Genomic DNA, 12184 nt, shown 5'->3' with positions numbered 1-12184 from the left:
GACTAATCTCAAATGTGGATCTATAAATAGGTCTTCATTTGTGATGAAAAATACAATTGAGTTGAGAGAAAAATATTATAAAGTGTAGAGTTTGATAAATTTTGAGTTTTGGAGTATTTACTTTTTAACGTAAATTTTTACTTTTTCACAACACGTTATCAGCACGATCGCTCGAAGGTTCTCTATATTTTCCGACGCTCCAAAATACAAGAAGAAGTCAAAAATATTCAACAATACCACCATGTCAAATTTGGCAAAGCTTGAATTCGTTGCACTCGATATCACTGGAAAAAATTATATGCCATGGACTCTTGATGTTGAGATGCATCTTGAGTCATTGGGTCTAAGTGAAAGCATCAAAGAAAATAATATATCAACCTCACAAGATAAAGCAAAAACTATGATTTTCTTGCGCCGACATCTTGATGAAGGGTTGAAATGTGAGTATCTCACAGAAAAAGACCCAATGACTTTATGGAAAGGGCTGAAAGAAAGATTTGAGCATATAAGGGAAGTGATACTTCCGACCGCCCGTGATGAATGGAATACGTTGAGATTCCAAGACTTTAAAAAAGTCAGTGTTTATAATTCTGCGATGTATCGAATAGTCTCGCAATTAAAATTCTGTGGACTTGAAGTTATAGAGATGGAAATGCTTGAGAAAACATTTTTCACTTTTCACGCATCGAATATAACTCTACAACAACAGTATAAAGTGCGTGGATTTTCGAGATATTCCGAACTAATCGCATGTCTTCTTGTGGCGGAAAAGAACAACGAATTGTTAGTAAAAAATCATCAATCCCGACCCACTGGATCAACGGCATTTCCTGAAGAAAATGTCGTAATGAAAAATGAAAACCAAAATCAAAGGCATTGACCAGATTTTGGTCGTGGACGAGGTCGAGGAAATGGGCGTAGGCGTGGACGTGGACGTAAAAATTATCGCGGTCGTGGTCGTGGCCGTGGATATGAAAATAATCGAGGTAGTTATTTCAATAACTCATCTCAAAAGAACGTCACGAATCACCCACCAAAAAGGCAGCATGAAAATACGAGTGAAAATGAAAATCACTCAAAAATATCTGAGAGTGTTTGTTATAGATGTGGCACTCCAGGACATTGGTCACATATTTGTCGAACCCCTGAGCACCTATGTAAGCTCTATAAAGAATCGACAAAGGGGAAAGGAAAAGAGACAAATTTTGTTGAAGATAGTGACCGTTTAATTGGTTCAACTAGTTTCAATGCTGCAGATTTTTTGAATGATTTCGAAGACATTGATTAAAATATTGGTGGGACTACATTGTAACAAATTTGTATTTTTTATGCATTCTTGTATTATAAAGCATGTTATATTTTGCATTTGTATTGTACTTAATTTTTCTTTATTGCATTTTTTTGTGAAGTTTGATATGAAAAATGCTATGAGCAAACATGGAAATAATATCATGGAAATTTGCATACCAGATAGTGGTACAACACACACTATTCTGCGAGATGAAAGATATTTCTTGGAAATAAAACCAACAAAAACAATGGTGAATACCATATCAGGTCCTGTAGACTTGATTGAAGGTTGTGGAAAATCATATTTTTTGTTACCTAATGGTACAAAACTTCTGATAAATGATGCTTTATATTCACCACAATCGAAAAGAAATTTGTTGAGTTTTAATGACATATACTCTCATGGGTATGATACTGAGACGATAACTGATGAAAATCAGAAATATATGTGTCTTACCACATATAAATCAGGAAAGAAATATGTGGTTGAAAAATCAATGCTCCCTACTGGATTGCATTATACACATATAAGGCCAATCGAATCAAATATGGTGGTTAATAGTTCTTCAATATTAAAAAATTGGCATAATCGATTGGGACATCCTGGTTCAATAATGATGCGAAAAATTATTGAAAATACGCATGGTCATCCATTGAAAGACCAGAAGATTTTTCAGAATAATAAGTTTCAATATAAAGCATGTTCTCTTGGAAAACTTATTATAAGACTATCGCCAGCTAAAATCCAAACTGAATCACCCATATTTCTTGAACGTATTCAGGGTGATATTTGTGGGCCAATTCATCCACCATGTGGACCATTTTGATACTTTATGGTATTGATCGATGCCTCTAGCAGATGGTCACATGTATGCTTATTGTCAACTCGGAATGTGGCATTTGCAAGATTGATAGCAGATGGTCACATGTATGCTTATTGTCAACTTGGAATGTGGCATTTGCAAGATTGATGGCTCAAATAATAAAATTGCGAAATCAATTTCCCGATTATACAATCAAGAAAATAAGACTTGATAATGCTGGAGAATTTACATCCCAGACTTTCAATGATTATTGTATGTCAATGGGAATCACTGTTGAACATCCTGTAGCTCATGTTCATATGCAAAATGGATTAGCTGAATCATTGATTAAACGTCTACAACTGATTGCTAGACCAATGATTATGAAAACAAAACTCCCTATTTCTATATGGGGACATGCAATTTTACATGCTGCGGCATTAATTCGCATCAGACCAAGTGCATATCATAAATTCTCCCCATTGGAACTTGCATTTGGTAAAGAACCAAATATCTCTCATCTGAGAATTTTTGGATGTATGGTGTATGTGCCTATTGCACCACCTTAACGATCAAAAATGGGTCCACAAAGAAAAATCGGTATTTATATCGGTTATGATAGTCCATCAATCATTCGATATCTTGAGCCTCAGACAGGCGATGTGTTTACAGCACGCTTTGCTGATTGTTATTTTAATGAAAAAATCTTCCCATTGTTAGGGGGAGAAAAGAAACACATCGAAAAAGAAATCACATGGTATGTACCATCATTGTTACATTTGGATCCAAGGACCAAACAATGTGAGAAAGATGTACAGCAAATTGTGCACATGCAAAGAATTGCAAATCAAATGCCAGATGCATTTGCAGACACAAAAGGTGTAACAAAATCATATATACATGCTGTAAATGCCCCTGCTCGAATTGAAATTTCAAAGAAACAAATTGAAGACACTCATGATGTCATAAAACGCTTGAAGCGTGGAAGACCAGTCGGTTCCAAGGATAAAAATCCTCGGAAAAGAAAAGGCATAGAGAAACACGACGATCATAAAATAGAAAATGGTGTTCCAGAAGAATCACCTGATGATGAAAATATTCTGTCAGAACCACAAACTGACGAGAATCGTGAAATATCTATCAATTATATTAATACTGGAAAAATATGGAACCGAAAAGACATAGAAGATATTGATGAGATATTTTCTTATAATATGGCTTGTGACATCGTAAATGAAAATGAGGATCATAAACCAAAATCTTTTGGTGAATGTAAAACTCGTCATGATTGGGTCAAATGGAAAGATGCCATCCAGGTTGATTTGGATTCGCTGAATAAACGCAATGTTTTTGGACCTATAGTCCTCACACCTGAAGGTGTAAAACCTGTTGGATACAAATGAGTTTTTATTCGAAAGCGAAATGAGAAAAATGAAATAGTCAGATATAAAGCTAGACTTGTTGCACAAGGTTTTTCTCAAAGGCCTGGAATTGATTATGAAGAAACGTATTCTCCTATTATGGATGCAATTACGTTTCGATATTTGATTAGTTTGGCAGTGTCTGAAAATTTGGAAATGTGTCTTATGGATGTTGTTACAGCTTACTTATACGGATCACTTGATAGTGATATATACATGAAAATTCCTGAAGGATTTAAGATGCCTGAAGCACAAAGTTAAAAATCCAGAGAATTTTATTCTGTAAAATTGCAAAGATCATTATATGGGTTAAAGCAATCTGGCCGAATGTGGTATAATCGGCTAAGTGAGCACTTGATGAAAAAAGGATATGTAAATGATCCAATATGCCCTTGTGTTTTCATCAAGAAAACAACATCCAGATTTGTAATTATTGCTGTATATGTTGATGATTTAAACATCATTGGAACGAATAAAGAAATTCAAGAAGTTATGATGTACTTGAAGGAAAAATTCGAAATGAAGGATCTTCGAAAAACCAAGTATTGTCTGGGTTTGCAAATCGAACAAAAAGAATGTGGAATTTTTGTTCACCAGACAAATTATACAGAAAAGATCCTTAAACGTTTTAATATGGATAAATCAAATCCATTAAGTACTCCAATGGTTGTAAGATCATTAAACATAGAAAAGGATCCATTCCGTCCATGTGGAGATGATGAAGTTATTCTTGGTCCAGAAGTACCATATCTAAGTGTCATTGGTGCCCTTATGTATCTTGCAAATTGCACTAGACCTGATATATCTTTTGCTATAAATTTATTGGCAAGATTCAGTTCATATCCAACAAAGAGGCACTGGAACGGAATTAAACATATATTTCGTTATCTACGAGGAACAACAGATTTGGGACTTTTGTACTCAAAAGACACCAATCAAAGTATCATTGGTTATGCTGATACTGGATATTTATCTGATCCACATAAGGCATGTTCTCAAACCGGATATGTATTTACTCATGGAGGCACCGTAATTTCTTGGCGTTCACAGAAACAAACACTCGTAACAACTTCATCAAATCACGCTGAGATTATTGCGCTACATGAAGCAAGCCATGAATGTGTTTGGCTAAAATCAATGACACAACATATCCAAACTTCTTGTGGATTATCAGCAGACAAGAAGCCTGTGACGTTGTATGAAGACAATGCTGCATGTATTGCTCAAATAAAAGAAGGATACATCAAAAGTGACAGAACAAAACATATACCCCCAAAGTTCTTTGCCTACACTCAAGAGCTTGAGAAGAATAAAGATATTGATATCTGTTATATTCAATCAAGTGAGAACTCATCAGATCTCTTCACAAAGGCACTTCCCACGACGATATTCAGAAAGCATATATACAACATTGGGATGCGCAATCTGCGGAATATGTGAAGAATCACTCATGTTAACATGAGGGGGAGTTTACGTGGCTGCACTCTTTTTCCCTTACTATGGTTTTTATCCCACTGGATTTTTCCTAGTAAGGTTTTTAACAAGGCAGTATAAAACACGTAATGAAGACAGTCATCATATCACGATCATCATCACAAGGGGAAGTGTTGAAAAATATTATTATTATTAATATTATGTTGAATATTGAATGTTGAATATTAAGTTGTAAAATGTGGAAAATTAGTGTGTGATGATGTAGATGATGATGTATTTATTTTTGGACTAATCTCAAATGTGGACCTATAAATAGGTCTTCATTTGTGATGAAAAATACAATTGAGTTGAGAGAAAAATATTATAAAATGTAGAGTTTGATAAATTTTGAGTTTTGGAGTATTTACTTTTTACCGTAAATTTTTACTTTTTCACAACAAATCTCATATTATATTAAGGAAATATAAAGCCATAATGGTGGGAAAAACGTGGCATGTACCTATCAGTTCTCATGGTTTTCAAATTGAATTTGTCCATCCCCTCTTCGCAATAAATTTTAATGATCCGAGATTTGAACCAACATTAATGTTGCGAAAGTGAATGACTAATATGTCAAACGAGAGTGGTGGATAACTTTATAGGCTAACAGCTTGGCCGGCAAGCCGTATACGAAACACCCCGATCTAATTGATCCACAAACAAGTCGTTTTTCTTCGTTGAAATCTTCCACCAGCTTGAATAAACTATTGAAGTCGTGAACGGGAAGATCATTCAGGAAAAACCGAATTTCTGGCAAACCGCTGTTTCCGATGTTACAGAAATCTTGAATACTCTCCATCACGTGAGACGCTACCCAAAGCGCATTAGGCCCTGACGCGCAGCCCATGTCGACCATGTTCATGCAGCAACCGGAGAATCCATCACTCTCGATTATATTTCTTAGGGCTTCATCCACAAGATCCCATGTTTTTGATATCACAAAATTCTGCAACATTTAATGACATCTCAGATCATACATATATAAAGTGGGATCGGAGTACTATTTTAGGCTATATATCGAATGCAGATTTCATAAAATAATATATATATATATATATATTACTAGGGTTTGTCTAAAAATTTATATGATCGATGGAAGTGGATGGTGTATAAATATATATATATATAAATAATATATGCCTATCCCCCTCCGGTCTATAGATTCATCGATCTAGTTTTTCAAATACAAGACATTGTTTTAGTATGTTTTTTCTATGTATATTTAATCCTAAAAAAATATTTTGTTATTTAAGAGAAAGTCAGTATGCAAGAATTGCTGCGTGTATGAAGAGTAAGATAAAAGTATATATATATATATATATATATATATATGTATATATAGAGGATGAACCTGAAAGCTTGAGTTGTTTGCATAGCTAGTTTTATCATTTCCTGAGTTCATATGAAGAATTTTCTTCAACCCCATTTCTGCTACTGTAGATGCAGATTCAAAGAAATGAAAATATATGCATGTGTTATGCGTAAATTAATGTTATATATGCATATTATATTCATTTAGAAGGGTAGATTTCAACCTAGCATAAGGGTAATATCCCAATGATAGATCTAATGTCCCACGATTTGCAACAATATATAATTAATTACGTATATGTGTAAAAATACGAATCGTTGGATGCATGGCTTGGGTATTACCCATATGCTAGGATCTCATCTCCCATTAAGAAGATAGAAGTATAATTGCCCAGCATGGATATATTAATTAATGCAATATATGACGGTTGAATAATTGCCCACCATAAATGTTTGGCAATAATTGATAGGGATGACAATTTCTTTCATAAAAAATCCAATACTCGACCCAAATGGAAGAGAGTATGGAGGCGTTTTTGGACCCGAATAAATAAATAGATAAATGGGTATGAGAATCTCGTAAATGGGAACGAAGGAGGATGTAGCAATATCCTACCCATATCCGACCCGATACCCGATTAAATATAAATAAATATATATACATATTAATTTATATTAAATAAATTCTAATTTAATTTTTTTGTTGAATTATGTTAGTTGGATAGAACAATTAAAATTATTAGTATAAATCTAATGTTATTTTGTAGGAGTTTTATTTTTTTATATAATTCTTAGGTTGTAGATTTTCATATATGTTTCATTTTTTTATTGTTCTCTTAAAGATTTTGTTATAAAAATCTAGTAAATAAGTATAGTTTTATTAAAATAATTCAAATTTAAAAAAAATATAATTGTGTGGAGTAGATATGATAAATGGGGATATGAGTAGGGTATGGATATCGGATCCTCCGACGAGTATGAGAATGAAGATGAAATTGAATACTCGATGAGTATGGATATGGGTATGGGGATGAATTGAATAAATAGATATGGGGATGAAAACAAGATATTCTACTCATATCCGATCCATTGTCAATTTGTCATCCCTAGTAATTTATAAGATTGGACGTTAGATGGGAGATTAAAAGATTTCATTTTGGAAAATATTTTGAAAAAAAAGGTTTGGCTCATGGATTGGAGTCTAGAGAGTAGAGATTATTTTGGCTTGATTATCTCAATTTATTTAGTGATCATCGAGAAATAATGACCCATATCTATCCAGGTCATACACGTAAATATCATTTGTATATACATGTATATATATATGTGTATTATTATAGAACAATGCTATGTGTACATAAAGTTTTATATAAATGGTTATACGTTCTATTAAATTAGGAAAGTATCCCAAAATATTTTAAAAATTCCTTTTCTTTTCAACCTACAATTGTTTGTCTTGCTCAAAAAGACTTATAATTAATATATTATTTTTTATTTTATATTAATTATGCGGTTTTAAGGGTGTAGAAATTAAAACCGACCCGAGTTGATCAAAAAAATATCGGATTAGGGTTGTGATTTTTTGGGTTCGGGTTACACGCTATATTAAATTAAGAAATTATCTCAAAACTCTTCAAAAATTATTTTTTAAAAACTACGATTGTTTGTCTTGTTAAAAAATACTTTAATGGAAAAATAATTTTTTAATCTTTTTATTATTTATTGTACAGTTTTAAAAAATTCACGTCAACGTAAATATTATGAAACTGAATAGGGGTATTGAAACAAAAAAAAAACATCTCTCTAACCTAGTACTTCCTCAAAGTAATCCCCTGTGAAATATTGAGATTGTTAAAAACTTTAAATGAAAAAAAAAAGATTTATTAACTCTCTATGTTTTTTAATCTTGAGAACATACCTCCCATGTTTTCAAATTTTGACTACACAACCTCTTGTGAAACGACCCTAACTCTATAATTATTAAATAAATAAATATGCGGAATTTTTTTTTTTTATTATTACATACTTACTAAATAAAATATGCACATATATGCCCATACATACATGCACAGAATAAAAGATTTAAAATAAATAAATAAATAAATAACTTAAATAAAAATTGCATTCTTTAAATAAAATAAATATCTGAGTCAAACATTTAATTAAAAATACTGCATAAGAAAAATGATGTAAAATTTGCATGCACTGAAAATATTCAAATAAAACCACTGAAAAAAAATAATTAAAAAGTGTAACATGCTGACATAATTAAAACATGCAATGTGACTCAGACATCTATCACGGTCACGGGGTCACTGCATGTCCGCTCATATGTCCTCGCCGCCGGTAGGAGCTACATCCTCCTCTACGAACTCACCTGCACCATACCAGTGTAGTGAGCCTAGAGGCCCAACATGCTAACATAACAAGGGTTTAAAATAATTTTAAAAAACTAAATATTAATACATAACCTATACATGAATGAGCATGCTTAAAAATATCATGGCATAAACATAACTTAAATTAACTTAAATAACATAATACATACATATTGTTGAGCAGTTAAATTTCTAACATCGCATGGTTGTATCCGTAGTGTAACCTTAAATCATACATTAAATACTGATCAGCGTGGAAACCAACGTACGTGGCGGTGACGAATCACCTCTTAAATTGGCAGTAAACTGCCCTTCAATAGTTCACATATGGGGACAAATTCCCCTTAAATTGTCACACTACTTCAACTTCCAACATAAAATATTTTATTATTGCTCAACCTTAAACATTTAATTATGCATAAAATTATTTCATGAATGCATGTACTTAAATAAAATGTGTGTCCGTCATATATATTTAATTTAATTTCTTACTAACATATAAATATTAAAATAACTTCAATGCATAAAAATAATTAAATATATAATCAGGACACATGCAAATTTCTCATGGATTGTACTGGACTGCTGGCCCTAAACTCTCAAGCTCATTTACTTAAATCTGGCCCAATAACATACTTAAACCCAATAAAATTGTTCTAAGCCCAATTAAAATAATATAAAGCCCATAAAACATTCTAGGCCCAATAACAACTTAAACTGGCCCAATGGGCCCAAAAGCCCAAAGATTGGCCCAATAACTTTTATGGGCTCAAAAGCCCATAAAATTAATGGACTAACTTAATTAAAATTTTAAAAGCCCAAATAAAATTATTTGGGAGTCCAAATAATTTTATTTCTAATTAATTGGCCCAAAAACCAATTAATTCATAAAATACTTTAAAAATAAAAAGACTCGAGCCCGGCCCACCAAACCCGGACCCGGACCAACTTAACCCGACCCACTACCCTACTGACCTGACCCGGACCACAGACCCAACCCGGACCACCCCTAACCCTAAACCCGAAACTCCCCCTTCCCTCCCCTTCTCGGCCGCCGCGTGCAGCAGCCCTTCTAGGGCTGCTGCCGCCCTGCTCCGGCCACCCCTGGCCGGAGCCCCACCGCCACGTAGCCCACGTCTGGGCGGTCCTAACCTGTCCAAGGACCCAGCTCCATGCAGCCCCACGCACCGAGCCGAAGCCTCCTTCCCGAGAACCCTAACCTGCGCGAACATGGTGCCCGACCTGCAACCTCCCGATTTCTGGGCTCTTTTGGCTTGAACCAAATGAGCCAATCAAGCCTAGACTCACCCTAGACACCCTAGGGACCCTTACCAGCGGCTAGAACATCCATGGCTATGAAAAACGTGGACATGATCATCCCAAACAAGGAACATGCGCATACAACTACAACAATTTTGTTTTTCTGAAAAATTCTTCAATGTTTTTGATGCATACCCAATACACACACTAATATATCTGATAGGCACGAAAAATAGGGAAAGAAATCATGCCTTTCACCGAAATTGAAGAGAAAAACGAGTGTGGGACGATTCCGGGACGACGAGACGACGACGACTTGCTTTGGACCTACAAAAAAACGTGGCTATGGTGTTCTTGGAGGTGTCTCGGTCGAAGGAGATGATGAATAGTGGGGGTGGCGGCTGATGGAGGTGAGTGATCGGCTAAGGGTTTGGGTAGATTAGGTTTTGGGGTTTTATTTTAATTAATATAGGTTTTAGGATAATTAAAAGTTTTAAATATGAAACATAAAATTTTAAAACTCTAAATAAAAGTTAAAATCTGATAACTTAAGCTAGAAAATATAAAAATCCCGAAATTACAAATTTAGGAAATTTTAAAAATAATTAAAAGTCATTAAAATGGCTAAATTTGGATAAAAATGGACTCCTAAAATTATATAAAATTAAATACTAAAAATTTTGAGATAATAAAACTCAAAATAATATTTTAGGGCTCTAAAAAGGCTCATGAAATTAATTGGCTAGGAAGTTGTCATCTCGTCCGTCCACGGTCCCGTCTACGCGATTAAAACAATTAAAATACTAAAAATCGTAAAATCACTAATTATGGGTTAAATGCTTAAAAAAAATAAATTAAATCATGCACAAATAATACTAAAAATCTCGGATCTCTGTCTGACACAATAGACACTGGTATGCCATGCAGTCTAACAATCTCTCTGATGTAAAGCTCTGCATACTGTGTCAAAGAATAAGTAGTCCTCACCGGCAAGAAATGAGCTGACTTGGTGAGTCTATCCACAATCACCCAAATCGCTGTGCAACCTCTGGCACTCCTCGGTAAGCCAACCACAAAGTCCATCGTAATATTCTCCCATTTCCATTCCGGAATAGGAAGAGGTCTAAGAAGTCCTGCTGGACGCTGATGCTCTGCCTTGACTTGCTGACAAGTCAAGCACTCTGACACCACTCTCCCGATGTCACTCTTCATTCCGGGCCACCAATACAATAGCTGCAAATCTTTGTACATCTCCGTACTTCCGGGGTGAATGGAGTACGGAGATGTGTGAGCCTCTGCTAAAATCTCAGCTCTCAACTGATCGACGTTCGGTACCCACATCCTACCACGGTACTGAACGATACCATCCACCACTGTATACAAGAGGTTACCCCGAGCCTCATCTCTCTGTCTCCATCGCTGCAACTCCTCATCAGTAGACTGTCCATCCCTAATCCGATCTCGCAGAACTGGCTGCACCGTCAACACTGACAAGCTCGGTGCATGACCACTCGGATAACACTCCAAATCAAATCTCTGAATCTCGCTCTGTAGTGGTAACTGTACGGTCAAATATGATACCACTGACGACTTCCGACTCAAAGCATCGGCCACTACATTAGCTTTACCCGGATGGTAGCTAATGTCACAGTCATAGTCCTTCACCAACTCCAGCCATCTGCGCTGTCTCATGTTCAACTCCTTCTGTGTGAAGAAGTACTTGAGACTCTTGTGGTCTGTGAAAATATTGCACTTCTCTCCATACAGATAGTGCCTCCAAATTTTCAAAGAGAAAACCACTGCTGCTAACTCCAAGTCATGCGTTGGATAATTCTGCTCATGAATCTTCAGCTGCCTCGACGCATACGCAATAACCTTACCACACTGCATAAGCACTGCGCCTAAACCTAGTTTAGACGCGTCGGTGTACACCACTAACTCCTCGTGTGGTACTGTCATCGCTAACACTGGTGCAGTAGTGAGTGCTTCCTTTAGCTGATCGAAGCTCCTCTGACAGTCTGAACTCCAGATAAACTTCGCATTCTTCTTGGTCAAGGAAGTCAAGGGTACTGCAATAGAGGAAAAACCCTTGATGAACTTCCTATAATATCCTGCCAAACCCAAGAAACTGCGAATCTCCGAAGCATTCTTCGGAATACCCCAATTCTGCACTGCCTCAACCTTCGACTGATCAACTGCAATCCCATCTCTCAAAATAATGTGGCCAAGAAATGCCACCTGCTCAAGC

At 35.3% G+C, this 12184-nt stretch overlaps 1 protein-coding gene across 1 annotated transcript; it reads right to left on the bottom strand.

Moving 5' to 3' along the window:
- Window positions 1–5552: 5552 nt before the first annotated feature.
- LOC140877246 (benzoate carboxyl methyltransferase-like) lies at window positions 5553–6413 on the bottom strand. Its single transcript, XM_073280778.1, has 2 exons — window positions 6339–6413; window positions 5553–5933 (listed from the first exon to the last, which is right to left on the bottom strand). The coding sequence occupies exons 1-2, from the start codon at window positions 6411–6413 to the stop codon at window positions 5553–5555; spliced, it is 456 nt and encodes a 151-aa protein (XP_073136879.1).
- Window positions 6414–12184: the final 5771 nt, after the last annotated feature.

This window comes from Henckelia pumila, chromosome 2, assembly GCF_033568475.1.
Source record: "Henckelia pumila isolate YLH828 chromosome 2, ASM3356847v2, whole genome shotgun sequence".
NCBI lineage: Eukaryota > Viridiplantae > Streptophyta > Magnoliopsida > Lamiales > Gesneriaceae > Henckelia > Henckelia pumila.
The sequence above is the reverse complement of the archived record's forward strand: the minus strand, read 5'-3'. Positions and strand labels throughout refer to the sequence as shown.